Below are 17,679 nucleotides of genomic sequence, written 5' to 3'. Positions count from 1 at the left end.
CTGAGGCCCTCACCCAGGTGTGTGGCGGCGCGGACGCACATCTCAGGAACTAAACCCGCACTGAGGCCCTCACCCAGGTGTGTGGCGGCGCGGACGCACATCTCAGGAACTAAACCCGCACTGAGGCCCTCACCCAGGTGTGTGGCGGCGCGGACGCACATCTCAGGAACTAAACCCGCACTTCTGCCGGCGCGGATGCACATCTTAGGAACTAAACCCGCACTGAAGCCCTCACCCAGGTGTGCTGTGGCGCGGACACACATCTCAGGAACTAAACTCGCACTGGGGCCCTCACCCAGGTGTGCTGTGGCACAGATGCACATCTCAGGAACTAAACCCGCACTGAGGCCCTCACCCAGGTGTGCTGTGGCGCAGACGCACATCTCAGGAACTAAACCCGCACTGCCAGGAGCTCACCCAGGTGTGTTGTGGCGCGGACGCACATCTCAGGAACTAAACTCGCACTGGGGCCCTCACCCAGGTGTGCTGTGGCACAGATGCACATCTCAGGAACTAAACCCGCACTGGGGCCCTCACCCAGGTGTGCTGTGGCACAAATGCACATCTCAGGAACTAAACCCGCACTGAGGCCCTCACCCAGGTGTGCGGTGGCGCGGACGCACATCTCAGGAACTAAACCCGCACTGAGGCCCTCACCCAGGTGTGCTGTGGCGCGGACGCACATCTCAGGAACTAAACCCGCACTGCCAAGAGCTCACCCAGGTGTGTTGTGGCAGGGATGCACAGCTCTACACATTTGTAAGGATCACGCACTCTGTAGGTTTTATTTGTCGTATTGGCTCGAACCTACAAAACCCATGCCAGAGACAAAGGCAAGTGTTACTAAGAAGACACCTCAGATGAAACATTTTTGTAAAATGACTCATTTCCTGCTTTTCTCATTATGAGGCATGTCTAAAGGCTTACAGCTGATCTGATGTCAGGAAGGAAGAGTTTGTGTTCAATAAAGGCGTCCACGGCTCCACCTGCTGACCAAGCCCTCCTCCTGCATGAGCACAGCTGAGGAAGCTTTGAGGGGAAGCTGAATGTCCAAGAGCCCAGCGGACTCACCCCGACACAGCAACAAAATTAGCACCAAAGAGAGATCTTTTCAAAACGTATTTTTGGATGTACACATCAACAATATATGCTAGTTCATGATAATTTGAGTAAGAAAAAAGAAAGCATAAACGATCTGAGTAAGCATGGCCAGGGCAGGTCTGGTCCACGTTCACCTCATCCCCACGGTTCAGGTGAATGGAAGCATAGCCTACAGCTTGGAACACCCACGTGGGAAAAAGGGCACACGGGAATTACACACTCCACCTCACTCTACCCCCACACCTGATTCCAATAGGAAGACATAAACCCTAGGAAGCTGTATTCATAGGTCCACATTAATAAGAACTCCTTCATAACAGTTACTACATTCTTCATAAGTACAGCTCTCTAAAAAACAACCATTGTTTCATGTATCCACTAACTGCAAAAATGTACCACAAATTAACCAGATTTTTTTTTTTTCTGAGACGGAGTTTGGAGTTTCACTCATTGCCCAGGCTGGAATGCAACGGCGGCATCTCGGCTCACTGCAACCTCCACCTCCCGGGTTCAAGAGATTCTCCTGCCTCAGCCTCCCAAGTACCTGAGATTACAGGCGTGTGCCACCACACCTGGCTAATTTTGTATTTTTAGTAGAGACAGAGTCTCTCCATGTTGGTCAAACTGGTCTCAAACTCCCAACCTCAGGTGATCCCCAAAGTGCTGGGATTACAGGCATTAGCCACCGCGCCCAGCCCAAGCAGATATTTTAAAGATGCCACCAGCATTGACTACACCTCACAGTCAAATGGCCAAGACTACATGGTTGCAACAGCCTTAGAAGCGAAAACATGCACTTGCCATCAACTCTGGTGATATAAATACAAAAACTTTTCTTTTTACACAAAACAAAAATAAAATCTTCCAATTAAATATGGCAACTGAACAGAGACAATACAGGACTAGAAAGGTCTTAAATAACACAAGAGGCACCCTGAAGGCACCAGGAGGGACTGCTCTGGAATGACCCCCTAGAGCCAAACCCTCAGCAAACCACCTGGCCTCCTCATGCCTCGGTTTCTCTCTCTGAACTGGGGTGATGCCAGGGGCTCCAACAGTGCCTGGCACAAACCAGCAACTCACCAAGCCCTGGCTCCACTGCGTCCTCCTCTGGACAGAATTCTTCGGCCTTTCCATCCTGCCCTCAAAGGGGACACGCACGGCAGGGGACACGCACGGCAGGGCACACTGGCCTATCCCTGCAACCCCCATATCGGAAGCACACAGGAAGCTGCCCTGCTCTCTAGACACAAAACTACCCTCCTTCACCCAGTTCTCAAAGCTCTGACAGATTTCTGTGTGAGTCAATGCAGTGAGAGCTGCTGGGTCGTCCCAGCCTGGGGCGGGGAGCTGTGCCAGGATGGTGGCACTCAGGGCCCTGCAGGTCCCACAGTGGGGTGGTGGGGGGCACTCAGAAGCCAAAACCAAAGCAACCACAGGGATCACAACCACCAACACCAACAAAGTGCAGATGTCTATATGCTCGCCAACACTCAAAAAACACAGTGCCAACTAACCAGTGTAGACAGAATTACAAAGATCCCCTTCTGCAGGACTCAACATAACAATGAGCTGAGGCCCTGGACCAAGGAAAGGTCACTGGGGAATTAACATCCGTGGAATAGTGTCGCTTCACTATTTGAAACAGGAGAGCACCTCTGGCAGGCAGACCTGCAGACGCCATCTTAACCACAGGAGCGCTTCAGCACACCAATAGCACAGCAGAGGGGCACTTTAAAGGAAGTCATAAGAAAAATGCAAAATGAGGGGCATTCTACAAAAGAGCAGGCTTGGATTCTTCACCAAAAAACTCAATATCCTAAAAAGTAATAAAAAATGGGGGAAGGACCATTCTAGATTAAAAGAAGCCAAAGGACATAATATCTAAATGTGATGAGAGAATCCTCATTAAATCCTAGCTCTAAAAAAAGTATCAAAGACATTTTGGGGAGAACTGAGTAAATTTAAATATGGACCAGATAAAGGATGCCATAGAATTTTTACTAATTTTCTTATTTGAACAATGGTACTGTATTAGGAGAACATCCTTATTCTTAGAAAATGCATGCTGGAGTTTTCCTTTCAAAGGGCTCAGCCGAAGAAAATATACAAATGTGTGTTATAGAGAGAGCTGTGTACAATCTACAGAGACAGCAGTGCTGCAATACAACAACAGGCGAACCTAGGTGAAGGATAAGTGGGCATGTCTGTTACAGACAGGTGTGTACACATGTGTAAAGAGAGACAGCAGTGCTGCAATACAACAACAGGCGAACCTAGGTGAAGGGGAAGTGGGCGTGTGTTTCAGAGAGAGGCGTGTACACATGTGTAAAGAGAACAGTGCTGCAATACAACAGGCGAACCTAGGTGACAGGGTAGTGCGTGTTGTGTGTTACAGACAGCGGTGTGTACACATGTGTAAAGAGAGACAGCGGTGCTGCAATACAACAGGTGAACCTAGGTGAAGGGCTAGTGGGCGTGTGTTTCAGACAGAGGTGTGTACACATGTGTAAAGAGAGACAGCAGTGCTGCAATACAACAGGCGAACCTAGGTGAAGGGTTTGTGGTACAGTGTACTGCTCTGTTGGTTTTTATGTAGGCTTGAAACTTTTCTAAGCAAAAAGCTTAGGAAAGCACTGCAGGTGCAGGAGTGAGATCGTCTTGCTCCTCCTGTCCTCTAGGCCTCCAACTGCGCTTCCAGTGAATTCTCATGAGGAACAGCAGGGCAGTCATGCGGCCCCTCTGCCCCGCCCTGCACAGTGTTGCCAGATGGCGGGCCCAGGTCCAGCCAGGGCTTTGCTATGGGGCCCCTCTGCATCTGGTGGACGTCAGGGAGCACCACATCCAAGCTAACATGCATGGGAAGCAGCGCGCCCCGAGCTTCAGCATCTTCCTCACCAATGAGCTGGCCTGCAGCGGGGTCAGGCCCATGTGGCGGAGCTCATGGGGGCCCAGCTCAGCGCCTGCTACACCCTGATGCAGCAGCAACACAGTGCTGTGTTCAGCCACTGACCGCCGGGAGGTCTGTATTACTGTGGCTATCACTGACGCTATCACTGACGGAGCTGGCAGAATAAACGCTGACCTGATGTCAAGACGGAGCAGTTTAATGCGTGTGATGCCCCCAGAACAGACCCAGGCTGCCATAAAGATCTCTACACATGGTCGTGACTGCTGCCTGCTCCCATTCCAGCCTCAGAGTCAAGGAATTAGCTTTCCAATCTCAAGCTTCTTCTTAAAAACGTTGTCCTGGCCAGACGTGATGGCTCACACCTATAATCCCAGCACTTTGGTAGGCTGAGGCAGGGGGATCACCTGAGGTTAGGAGCTCAAGACCAGTCCAACCAACATGGTAAAACCCCATCTCTACTAAAAATACAAAAATTAACCAGGCGTGGTGGCGGGCGCCTGTAATCCCAGCTACTAGGGAGGCTGAGGCAGGAGAATTGCTCGAACCCAGGAGGCAGAGGTTGCAGTGAGCCGAGATCGTGCCACTGCACTCCAGCCTGGGCGACAGAAACAGATTCCGTCTATTAACAAACAAACAAACAAACAAGAAGTCCTATTTTCCTCTCCAACATCTTACTAACATTTTGAACATTAAATCTAAAACTTAGTCACTAACGTTAAACATATAAAACAGATTTTCATATTTGGAGTTCATTTATAAACCTTTCAATGCGCACTGCTTATCCAGACGTCAGGGTGGAGAGCAGCACTGGTGGGAGGTAGGGGGAGCACGGAGGAGTGAGGAGCGAGGAGCGGCCCGGAAGATCCCACAGGCATGGCTGGCAGGAGACTTGCCAGTGGACCACAATGGGGCATGATGGGGGAATGGGGAACAGAGATTAAAAGAGAAGAACCAGGGAACACTCTAGGTAGACAGCCCCCGTGACTGGGCAGACGGTCTCATCATTGACTGAGCTGGGCCAGACTGGGGGAAGGAGGCGGTCGCGGAAAGAACTGAAGAGTTCTGTTAAGACCTTACACGGCCGGGTGCGGTGGCTCACGCCTGTAATCCCAGCACTTTGGGAGGCCGAGACAGGCAGATCACGACGTCAGGAGATAGAGACCATCCTGGCTATCACAGTGAAACCCCATCTCTACTAAAAATACAAAAAACTAGCCAGGCGTGGTGGCGGGTGCCTGTAGTCCCAGCTACTCGGGAGGCTGAGGCAGGAGAATGGCGTGAACCCAGGAGGCGGAGCTTGCAGTGAGCTGAGATAGCGCCACTGCAGTCCGGCCTGGGCAAAAGAGCGAGACTCCGTCTCAGGAAAAAAAAGACCTTATGCTTGAGTTGCCAGAGAGAAACCCAAGCAGAGAGGGACACACTGGATTGAGCGTCTATATCTGTGTTTGCGCGTCTATGTGTGTACCTTCTCCCAGAATGTACCACGCAGACACGTGTAAAAACAAAAACTAGATGGAAAAGATCCAGGAGATGCCCCATGGGTAGCGGTAACAGCTACCGCAGCTCCCATGGTGGCGTGGCCAGCTCCTGTGCTCAGCTACAGGCTCTGGCAGCCACAGGCTCTGGCAGCCCTGCTCTTCTCTAACCCTCTCCACCCACTCCCCCATTCTGTCTGCATTAAACTTCTTGAGAGAACATCAGAGGGTGCCTTCTCTTAATCTCCTATATCCTTTGAAATAGCCAAAATGGAGATAAATGTTTAGAAAAAGAATAGCAGAAGTTGAAAGGTAGTCATTTTTTTGAAAGATAGTAGAGTTGGAAATACTGAAAATTAAGGCTAGAATTAAGTTTTCATGTCAACCCACAGAACTTTTTCATGACTAAGGACAGATGTCTAAACTACCGCAACTCACTCCGTGTGTCCCTGGAAAACATTCACCGAGTGGATGGAGGGGTCCCTGAAATCCCAGAGGCGGAAAGTTGTGTCACGGGAGGAGGTCACCACGAGCCGCTGGGTGGGGTGTGTGCAGCAGTGCGTCAACTCCTGGTCGTGCCCTGTAACCAAGATGGCAAAACACAAGGTCATCACCTGAGGAGCACACTGAGAGAGACGCTTTTCAACACCACAAGAACCCAAGAAGCCGTCTCTCTGAGAATGTGAACCTGACCTAATGGAATCACTCAGCAGCATGTGGGTCACAGTGGGGCAGGTTTTCCCTCAGAAGCTGAAGTCCTTTCAGCCGACCATGTCAAAGGAACAGAAAACCAAACAGGTGCATAACCCATTTTCTGACCCTAACAGTTAGAAGGTCAGGCAAATTAACAGGTTGAATGTGTGAACCACTTAAATCTTAATTCTTTGCTTAGAATATCTTCTAATGATACAACACTATGGGTCCTCAGTCAAATACAATCTTTAACGCTCATGCAGGAAATGCACTTAGAGACAGATTCGCAGAAGCAACTTCAGCAGGCAGAATCTCAAGATGGCCCCAAGCCACCCCCACCCCGTACATGCCTAACACCCTTCCCTTCAGTTAGGGCAGAGCCTGTAAATAGGATGAGATTATCTTTCTGGTAATTATGATACATTGTAAGGCAAAAAGGATTTTGCAGATGTAATTAAGGTCCCTAAATGAGTTGACTTTGAGTCCATCAAAGGGAAGATTGTCCTGGGTGGTCTGGCCCAGCCCTTAAAAAGGGTCCCAGAAGTTGGAGAGTTCAGAGCAGCAGGGGAGCTCCAGCTGCAGAGGAAAGCGGCTGCTGTGTGGGAAAGGCATGCCCTGTGCAGGGACCCCGGGGCCAGGCACAGCCTCTGCATGCCCAGAGGAGCCCCGGCTGGCAGCCAGCAAGAAGACAGGGCCTCAAACTCCAGCCACAAGAAGGAGCTCCTCCAATGACCAGCAGGCTTGGAAGAGGACCGCAGCCTCGGGGAGGTCCTGACCAGGCAGCACCCTCACTTAGGTCTTTGAGGGCCCAGGGAAAAGAGCAGCTACCACGGGCCCAGAATTCCTGACCTGGGAAACCATGAGGCCGTCAATTCCTGTCGTTTTAAGACACTAAGATTGTGGAAATTTGTTACAGAGCAATGGAAAACTAATACAACTACCATATGTCCAATATCTAGATACTACATGCTACAATTTAAAACCCCTGAAGACAAAATAAATTTAGCTACCAATAGTTCTATTATTAATACAAAGAATCTCCAAAAATTACCACGGAAGAGCCAAGAAGACAGACTCATTCTGGTCAAGAAGTAACTGGCAAGGTCAGACATAACCCATGGACATAAACTAACATGCACAGCCAGGAGGCGGCGGACTCAGAGAACCCAGGCACCTGTCAGAGAGTGAACGAGCTCGGACGTCTCCACGTCGTACAGGTTTGCCGTCCGGTCCCAGGAGGCAGTCACGGCCTGCTTCCCCCCAACCAGCCAGTCAGCGGCGATGACCACGCCCTGGTGGCTCTTGAGGGATGTCAGTGGGACGCGGATGGTGGGGCAGTCGCTGGACACGTCCCCATCGAGGTCGGGCTCGTCCTTGTCAGAGCACTCTACTTCATCTTCCCCAGATATCTGCTGCCAAAGAGAAGGCCAGAAAAGAAAGACATTTCCTGGAAATCTTGAGTTTCTTCTGACATAGCTACAAAATAGATGGTTCTCATTAATCTCTTGAGGACATATCCATCATGATGGCCACCACTAGGAGCCCGGTGCTGGCCACTGTGATGAGTATGTCCTCCTCTGACCCATAACTGCTGCCCGTGAACACCCATCAACTCTACAACCATCTCGTACAGAAAAAAAGTGGAATCCACAACACTGTCAACTGAACTACCATTTATTTCCACGCATCAACAGAATGGTAAATAAAATTATTTTCAACATTTAAGTTTTCATCAGTTACTAGTAGAAATGCAATGTAAAACTCACCAAATACAAATGAAAGTCAGTAATTTATCACATTACAAAAAAGCATTTTCATTCTCAAGACCCTATTTAAAATATACTTAGAATTCTATTGCTATAGTCGTAAGAGTCTATTTTCCTTTGTAACATCAAGCCCCTGTCAAAGGCCAAGGCTAAAACAAACACATTACAGCCAGCTCTGTAAGAAAATCTGTATATTCATCCAACAAATATTTATCAGGGGCTGACAGAGTGCCAGTCCCCACCCCCAGCCCAGGTGCTGCTTACACAGTGCAGAAGAGGACAGATGGCTTCTGACATGCACACATGCAAAACTACGCTCAATCTAGCAGGTAGGAACTCTGGAGTGAAGACCCCTGGTAAAGCCCCTGCCCTCAGAGAACCTATGTTCCAGCAAGAGAGAGATCACACACACACACACACACACACACGTTAGTATGGGGAGGTATGTCATATGTACACAAGTACTAGTACTGGAACTGATACAGTTTGGAAATTTGTCCCAGCCCAAATCTCATGCTGAACTGGAATCCCCTGTGTTGGAGGCGGGGCCTGATGGGGGTGTCTGGCTCACGGGGGAGGATTCCTCATAGCCTGGTGCTGACCTCACAATAGTGACTGAGCTCTCACGAGATCTGGCTGTTTGGATGTGGGGCACCCCCCGCCCCCGCCTTGCTCCTGTTTCCATCACATGATGCCTTCTCCCGCTTCGCCTTCTGCTGTGAGTGAAAGCTCCAAGCTCCCTGAAGCCTCCCCAGAAGCCAAGCAGATGCTGGTGCCACGCTTCCTGTACAGCCTGCAGAACCAGCCAATTAAGCCTCTTTTCTTTATAAATTACCCGGTCTCAAATATTTTTTATAGCAATGCAAGAATGGCCTAACACAGGAACGTCATGAGCACATACACATTACTAGGGAATGCACATCACAGGGACGCACAGCAGCACAGGATCACACGTCACAGGGATGCACAGCAGCACGGGAACGCACATCACAGGGACGCACAGCAGCACGGGAACACGTCACATGGACACACAGCCGCACCAGAACACGTCACAAGGACGCACAACAGCACGGGTTCCCACGTCACAGGGACGCACAGCAGCACGAGAACGCACGTCACAGGTACGCACAGCAGCAAGGGAACGCACGTCACATGGACGCACAGCAGCAAGGGAACGCACGTCACAGGGACGCACGGCAGCACGGGAACGCACGTCACAGGGACGCACAGCAGCACGGGAACGCAGGTCACACGGACGCACGGCAGCACGGGAACCCACGTCACATGGATGCACGGCAGTACGTAAACACGTCACAGGGACGCAGGGCAGCACGGGAACACAAGTCAACATGGAGACAGAGTAAGGTGGTAGTAAGTTCTATGAAGTAAAATAAAACAGGACAAGGGGCAGCTGGATGGCGGCTGCTATTTTACATAGAATTACTGAGGAGGGACTCTCTGATGAGGTCGCACATGAGTCAGATGTGAGGAAAGGAAGGGTTAAGTAAGGCTCGCCCGGGCTGAGGAACAACATTCCCGCCATGTGCGGAACAGCTAGGGGAGGCAAAGTCGGGAACAGCTCCTGTAATCCCGGGAGACTGGAAAAGACACCAGGTTTTATTCCGTGTGATGCAAAATCACCAGACGGCTGTCAGCGGGATGTGATGCCCGGTGTGTGCTGTGTGAATAAACTGCGGAGGGAACAGCGGAAGGGGCTGCTACGGGCAGAACTGTGGACCCAAATTCCTGTATTGAAGTCCTCACCCCAGGACCTCACAATGTGGCTGTTCGGAGAAAGGGGCTTTAAAGAGGTGATTAAGGTAAAATGAGACCACGAGAGTGGATCCTATTCCAATAGGACTGACGTCCTTGTAAGAAGAGATGAGGGCACAGACGCTCCCAGAGGGATGAAGGACCCAGGAGAAGACGCCATCTATGAGCCATGGAAAGACGCCTCAGGAGGAACCAGCCCTGCTCACACCCTCATGTCGGGCTTCCAGCCTCCAGGACTGTGGGAACACGGATCTGTTGTTTAGAAGTCACCCTGCCTGTGGCACTTTGTTATGGCAGCCCCAGAAAACAACGGGGGAGACGGACAGGAGATGAGAGAAGTGCAGGTGAGAGAGGGTGGCCTGGAGCAGGGCGGGAAGAAAGAACTGAAGCGCCCTCTGCTGCAGGAGTGGCTGACAGGGTGATTTCCACAAGCAGTAAGAGAACAATACAGGCGTTCAGACCGTGGAAAGGTGTTTGGTCTAAAGCACTGGGTGACAGACAGGGACGTTTCCTGAGACGGGTGGCACAAGGAAAGGAACACCCAGAGACAGCAAGTTCAGGGTGGCACGCGCAGCTCGGTCGGGACAGGGGGCCCGAGGCTCACAAGGCTGGCAGAGGCCCCCAGACAGGCTGCAGCAGGGGGGTACTCGGGACATCACCTTGAAGGCACGGGGTGACAGGTGACAGCACTGCACGCGGCTGGGAAAATGGCTCTGGAGGGAGCATAGCAAACAGCCAGGAGCAGCCACAGGGTAAACCCCTCAAAGAAGAAAAAGAAAGCTGATGAAGTTAAACGAGTAACTCAGTGTAACCTAACTCACATGTGACAGTCATTCTGTTGGTCTATATCTGTTTCCACTATGCCACCCAAACACTTCCTTATCAACACTGTGGATGTCAAGCAAAACTCACAGATGCAAATTTTAAAACACAAGACGTTTGCCCAAAAGCTATAATGATTCAAGATGAACACAGATTTTAACAGATTAGAGTTTGTGTTAAAATTTAAAATTAGAACTACTAAGCAAATCAAGAGTCAACACTGGCCGGCAAAAGCTTCAGAAAACAAAACTGCTTTCCACCTTAGGAGACTCATTTCATCCAGTAGTGCTGGAAGGAGCCTCCCACGCCGTTTCTGCAGGGACCTGGCCGTCCACAGGCTGCATTGCCTCCTCTTTATTAGGGAGGGCCCAACACAACTGTGTGTGCAGTGCTACCCGGACAGCTCAAGTGCTACCAGGACAGCTCAAGTCACGGCACATCACTCCTTTGAATTTCCTAAGCATCAATGCTCACCCTCCTCACCTCTCCACCACACCCACCATTAGTGCACATTTTGAATTTCCTAATTATCAATGCTCACCGTCCTCACCTCTCCACCACGCCCACCATCAGCGCACATTTCACTTGTTTCATCACTAAATGTGCGTGTAAGTGGACAGTGTTATGCGCTACATAATGAATAGTCTGGCAGTTCCACAAAGAGAACAAAACTGTGTTAATACACAATACATGCAGTTAAAAATGAACTATTATAACCTCTATTAGGACTAAAGAAAACTCATTTATCACTGGAATTTATTAACTGCTTAACTATCTCCACATAGAACAGTGTTTAGAATGTTCACAAAGCAGAAAACTCAAGGAATATTCCAAGATGAAAATATCAAAACTAGATTACTCTCATCCTTACAACAATCACAGCCCAATACAAACTGAAACTTCTAGACGTGTATGTGATTTACACTGTCTGCCTGGCACTGTTCCCACCTGTTTAGGCACTGAACGGGGGGGCTGAGCATGTGGGAAGATCACGCCACTAACATTTATCCTGTCATTGAAACTAGGGAGATAACTGCTCTCAGAGAAACATTCAGGCCTCTTTGTGATCATAAACATAGGGCACTGGGCTACCGCAGAGAGCACAAGCCAAACAGTAAGTGAAGAATTTTATGAATCTATGGTATAAATACATGAATTCATTCTTCTCAATACACATCTTTTGTTACCTACGTTTAAATTTGAACCACATAAAATTGATGTCATACAGGCCATTAGTTGATGTGATGATAAAAGTCCATGAAAGATACACCAGATGTCTAATATTAAACAGATGAAACAGTAAGAAACAGGATCCAAACATAAACTGTAAGAGAGTGGATGGTAAACGTTTACTGTCTGTTGAAAGGAAGGCTGGAGCAGATGCATGCATACGGAGGTGAAGGAGCGTCTTTCTAGGCACTGTCTCAGTCAACACAGGCTGCCAAAACACAAGACTACAGGCCAAAAGGCTTCAACAACAGAAATTAGTTATTTTCCAGTTCTGGAGACTCTAAGTCCATGACCAAGGTGTCAACCAGTGCAGCTTCTGGTGAGTCTCCTCTTCCAATGTGTGGCACCGCCATCCTGCCGTGTGCCCCTGCCATCCTGCCGCGTGCCCACAGGGGCTCTTCTATTAATATTAGCACAGAGAGGCTGGGCACAGTGGCTCACGCCTGTAATCCCAGCACTTTGGGAGGCCAAGGAGGGCGGATCACGAGGTCAAGAGATCGAGACCATCTGGCCAACATGGTGAAATCCCGTCTCTACTAAAAATACAAAAATTAGCTGGGTGTGGTGGGACGCACCTGCAGTCCCAGCTACTCGGGAGGCTGAGGCAGGAGAATCCCTTGAATCCAGGAGGCAGAGGTTGCAGTGAGCTGAGATCACACCACTGCACTCCAGCCTGGGCAACAGAGTGAGACTCCATCTCAAAAAGAAACAAAAAACAAAAAAAAAAACGGACAGATGGGGAAAGGGAGAGAGAGAGAGCATGCACACACAAGGGCAGCCATAATGGTGAGCTGTCTGGTGTCTCTTCTGACAAGGACACACTCATCCTATGGGATCAGGGCATCCCCTCCACTACCTCATTTTGCTTTAACCACTTCCTCAGAGGCCCCATCTCCAAATACAGCCACACTGGGGGTTAGGGCTTCAACACAGATTTCTGGGGGACGGAGACATTCAGTTGAGAACATCCTGTCCCTGGCCTCCCCTAAATTCATGTCCTTCTTGCATGGCAAATACAGTCATCCCATCCCAACAGCCCCAGAAGTCTTATTCCAGCATCAGCGCTAAGGTGTGAAGTCCCAAGTCTCAACAAAACATCACCTGAATCAGGACTGGGTGGGACTCAGAGTTCAATTCGCCCACCCTGAAGCTGAGCTCCCCTCCAGCCGTAAACCACGGAACCCAAACAAGTTACATGTTCCCAAAATACAACAGTAGGGCAGGCACTGGACAGACGCTCCCTTTCCAAAAGAGAGAAAGAGGCAACAGGGAAAGGGTGGCGGGGCCCAAGCAAGTCCAAAACCCCACAAGGCAAACTCCACGAGCTCTTCAGGCTCCAGAGAGACCCTCTTGGTCTGGATGTGCCACCCTCCAGGCACGCTGGGGCAGGGGCGTCACCCCCTTGGCTCAGCCTGGCAACCCCACCCCCACAGCACTGGACCATGGGCAACCTGGCCCTGAAACCAACGAGGCTCCCACACTTCGAAACCAAGGAAGAAACAGGCCCTCGTCCTGGGACTGCAGTGAGAGCTGCAGCCGTGCCAATCTCAGAATCACCTTCAGGGACATTCTTCCCTCATCTTGAAGGATGGTAAAGGTTCTCGCCCAGGCAGCTCTGGTTTCCGTGCTGTGGAATCCCAGCAGTCTGATGCCTTCCTTCATTCTGTCCCCACCGTGTCCCCTCTGGTTCGAGCTGACGGGGTCTCTGGGTGTAATCCCATCTCCAGTCCTGGACCCTGCTGCGGTGGGTGCTTAAAGCCTTGGCTTCCACCCACACTCACCTCCCTGTCAACTGACTGTTCAGACAAACTCTGCATATTCTCTTCGGAACAGGCTTTCTCTTTTTTTTGTAACAGGCATAGGCTGGGAATTTCCCAAATCTTACAAGTTCTCATCCCCTTTTCCTTAACAACTCTTTCAGAGTATCTCCGTCCTTTCATACTTTATTATAAGCGAGGAGAGCAGCCAGGCTGCACCTTCAAAATTTCATTCACAAGATCTCAGTTCAGCCAAGTCCTCCACCATTTTGTAATGAGGATCACTTTCTTCCGGTTCTCTGTAATCTGTCCCTCACCTCCTCTAAGCCTCAGCAGAAGGGCCTTCAACATCCACTTCTCCACAACATTCTGTCTATGATACCTGCATTCTCTGAGACGCTAGAAGCTTTCTCTCCAGCTCTCCCCTTTCCTCTCTGAGCCTTCACCCGAGTCACCATCAATGTCCATATTTCTACCAACAAGCTCTTCAAAGCTATCGAGGCTTTCTCCAGCAGGTACCTGAAAATGCCTGCAGCATCTACCCATTCCCAGTCCCAAAGCCATGTCCACATTTTCAGGCATTTCTTAAGCAGCCCCCCACTTTGTGGTACTAAAATCTGTCTTAGTTTGCTCTGGCTGCCGTAACAAAATACCATAGACTGGGTGATTTATAAAAAACAGAAACTTATTTTCTCACAGTTCTGGAGGCTGGAAGTCCAAGATCAAGCCAATTCAGGTTCTGGGGCGGGCTCATCCTTACAGACGGCCGCCCTCTGGCTCTGCTCTTACATGACGTGACAGAGAGATTGAGAACACAGGTGAGCTCTCCACTGTCTCCTCTTATGAGGACCTCATGCAACCTCACTGAACCTTAACTACTTCCTTAGAGGCCCAATCTCCAAATTCAACCATACCGGGGGTGAGGCCTTCAACACTGAACTTGGGGGGACACAAACATTCCGTCCATGACGATATTATAAATGGATTCTCAGATTCGCAGACATCAGCATCCTACACACTCGCAGGTAAGGAAAGGTGCTTACACTAGTGTCAGCAACAGGCTGGGGTGTCGGCAGCTGCACCGCGTATCTCCAGATATGAGCAGTCTGATCTCCAGAAGCTGAAGAGAGAAATCGGGGAAAGTTACCCAAGGCACAGACCATGGTAAAATGCGCTCTTCACCGCCACTACGGCTAAGCAACAGCAGTCAGACCTTTCCGGCTTAGTGACCACTTAGTGAGATGAATGTACTTTTTACTTAAATAACTCTTTTCTGAGACTGCATAATGCTATTGAAAAGAGAGTACATGTCCAAAATTGAGGAAATAATGATTACTTATAAAACTATTTCACCTTTCATTTTAGCATAGAAAGTCCTGGAAGTTCAGAGAAAACGTACAGATAGTAGATTTTCCTCTCCATCTATCTAACCTAAGAAACCCTATCATATCAGAACTTAGAGCTGCAATCAACTCTGAGATGTTCGGAAAAGCGACACTCATCTCCATCCATTCAACACAGAGGCCCTTTCAATGGGCCAGGCACCTATCAGCACTACTCATGTGTGCGGCTCCGGTCTCGCTCTGTTTTCAGCAGCCAGTTTGCGAGGAAACGCTTTGACTGAGGATTGGAAAGACAAAAGGACAGCACTGCAGGGCACAGAACAGGCCTCGGACACCAGCATGGCCACGTCTCACCCACACACGGGCAGGCTGGCTTCCACCTTCTCTTCACTGCCACCCAACTTCTCTAAAGGAGCTGCTCTGAGCTGATGCAGCACGTTTTATGCAAATGAATGTACTGCCCGGACTTGCAACTCCTCCTCAAATCAACATCATGCCCAATCCGAGTCTAACTCTCCCCTCTCCATGCTCGTTACCTGACATTTCCCAGTCTAACCCTCCTCTCTCCATGCTCGTTACCTCACGTTTCCCAGTCTAACTGTCCTCTCTATCCCCATTAGCTCATGTTTCCCAGTCTAACTCTCTCCTCTCCATGCTCGTTACCTCACATTTCCCAGTCTAACCCTCCTCTCTCCATGCTCGTTACCTCACTTTTCCTAGTCTAACCCTCCTCTCTCCATGCTCGTTACCTCATTTCCCCTCTAACTCTCCTCTCTCCATGCCTGTTACCTCACGTTTCCCAGTCTAACTTTCCTCTCTCCATGCTAGTTACCTCACGTTTCCCGGTCTAACCTCCTCTCTATCCCCATTACCTCACGTTTCCCAATCTAACCCTCCTCTCTCCATGCTCCTTACCTCACTTTTCCTAGTCTAACCCTCCTCTCCATGCTCGTTACCTCATGTTTCTCCTCTAACCCTCCTCTCTCCATGCTCATTACCTCACGTTTCCCAGTCTAACTCTCCCCTCTCTATGTCCGTTACCTCCTGTTTCCAAGTCTAACTCTCCACTCTCCATGTTCATTACCTCACGTTTCCCAGTCTAACTCTCCCTTCTCTACACTCATTACCTCATGTTTCCAAGTCTAACTCTCCACTCTCCATGTTCATTACCTCACGTTTCCCAGTGTAACTCTCCTCTCCATCCCCATTATCTCACGCTTCCTAGTCTAACTCTCCTCTCTATGACCATTACCTCACGTTTCCTAGTCTAACTCTCCCCTCTCTACACTCATTACCTCATGTTTCCAAGTCTTCATCAGTTCCTGGATGTGTCTGGTTCCACCCTCTTTTCCTTTGGTTTGAATCTGGACACATCTAACTGCCACCAGTCTCCTTGCCTCCTTTCCAATCATCCCGCAAACCACCAACTTCGTAAGGTGTAAACTCCTTGTCTGCTTCAGTCTTCACACACGTATGAAGGTGAAAGTCAGCTATGCGGTCTAGGCCTGCTCAAAATGACTCTCAGTCTAACCCTCCCACCACATTTCCCTCTCACATAGAAACTCCAACCAAACCGCATGACTCGCTGCATCCCACACACTGGAAGGACCTGTCGCTGGGGCTCCTTCTTAAACAACTCCACCTGCATGAAGCGGCCAGTCGTCTCAACCTCGGTGTTCTATTCCTGGGTCAGCACAATTTGGCCCATAGGCGAAACTCAGACAGCCACCCACTTTTGTGAATAAGTAGACACAGCCATGTCCACTCATCAGTGCACTGTCTGCTGCTTTTATGCTGCAACAGCAGAACTCAGTACTGGCGACAGAGCCTGAATGTCCCGCAAAGATGAAAATATTCACTGCTTATTCCTTTACAGAAAAATCGTAAGGACCTCTGGTCTACTGAAAGCCTACACACATCCTTCGACATCATCACCAATGTCCCTGGGCTATCATGGGGATCTGTGGGGGTCTGACAATCTCACAGGAAAAGTCCTCAGTACTGTAAGGTTACCCTCCAAAAGCAACCAAGGAAGGCACGTTTTTAAAACTACTCTGAAATTATGGCAAATCCAAGCTACCACGGGTTAGGTAAATTACCCAGAAAGAAGTAAAAATGCTGACATTGGCAACTTGCCGTGTCTCTGTGCTACTTTTCTCTTTTCTCCGTATCAGATCCCTACAATCTAAGGGAACAGAATGATAACCACAGGGCCTCAAGGAGCTCCATCTACAGGAACCGCAGGGAGAACAACAAACATGGTGATGCTGTACGGAAAGGCTTCGAGAAGACCGTGAAGCCATCTTCATCTCACAATAAATCCAACTGCTTATCCACTACTGTCTCTAGAAAGTACTGCTCAATGTCTTTTCCTTTATCCATTTCTCATTTAATTGATAAAATGTCTACTAAAGATTAACTTTCATAAAAGCCATGGATTTATTCTGCTACGATAAGAAAGGAATATTTATAGTTGTTTTAAGATCATCTATCATTTGTTCAATAAAGAAAAAAATCAACATACCAGTGAGAGCCAACTGCTCTGAGGGATGAAATTTGATAGAATTTACTGCAAAATAAAAATATGATAAAAACAGGTTTAAAGTGACAAAAACATGTTATCAACATTTATTAGCTATAGCGTGTATTTCAAAGTCAACATTAAAAGAACTATGAGTTCAATATTAGATCCTCCACTCAGTTAAATTATAGATAAATGTGTGAATTAGAACAGAGGCACAATAAAAACAACTAAGGTATGAACCACCAAATCGCTACAGTTTAGGACCCCAGGAAAAGGATATTCAT

General features: G+C 49.1%; 1 protein-coding gene across 12 annotated transcripts in view; it reads right to left on the bottom strand.

Moving 5' to 3' along the window:
- Positions 1-17,679, bottom strand: part of WDR37 (WD repeat domain 37) — a 77,333-nt gene that overhangs the window by 20,847 nt on the left and 38,807 nt on the right. For 6 of the 12 annotated variants that reach the window (XM_054436877.2, XM_054436875.2, XM_063669494.1 and 3 more), the window contains 4 exons: positions 17,396-17,440; positions 14,572-14,648; positions 7,355-7,592; positions 5,926-6,067 (listed from right to left, as the gene is read on the bottom strand). In XM_054436877.2, the coding sequence (XP_054292852.1) occupies positions 5,926-6,067; positions 7,355-7,592; positions 14,572-14,648; positions 17,396-17,440 (502 nt within the window). The remainder of the gene's footprint in view (positions 1-5,925; positions 6,068-7,354; positions 7,593-14,571; positions 14,649-17,395; positions 17,441-17,679) is intronic. The other 6 variants (XM_063669492.1, XM_063669495.1, XM_054436878.2 and 3 more) reach the window with 1 other exon arrangement.

The sequence above is a fragment of the Pongo pygmaeus genome, chromosome 8, assembly GCF_028885625.2.
Source record: "Pongo pygmaeus isolate AG05252 chromosome 8, NHGRI_mPonPyg2-v2.0_pri, whole genome shotgun sequence".
NCBI classification, from domain to species: Eukaryota; Metazoa; Chordata; class Mammalia; order Primates; family Hominidae; genus Pongo; species Pongo pygmaeus.
Note: the sequence above shows the minus strand (reverse complement) of the source record. Positions and strands in the feature narration are given on the sequence as shown.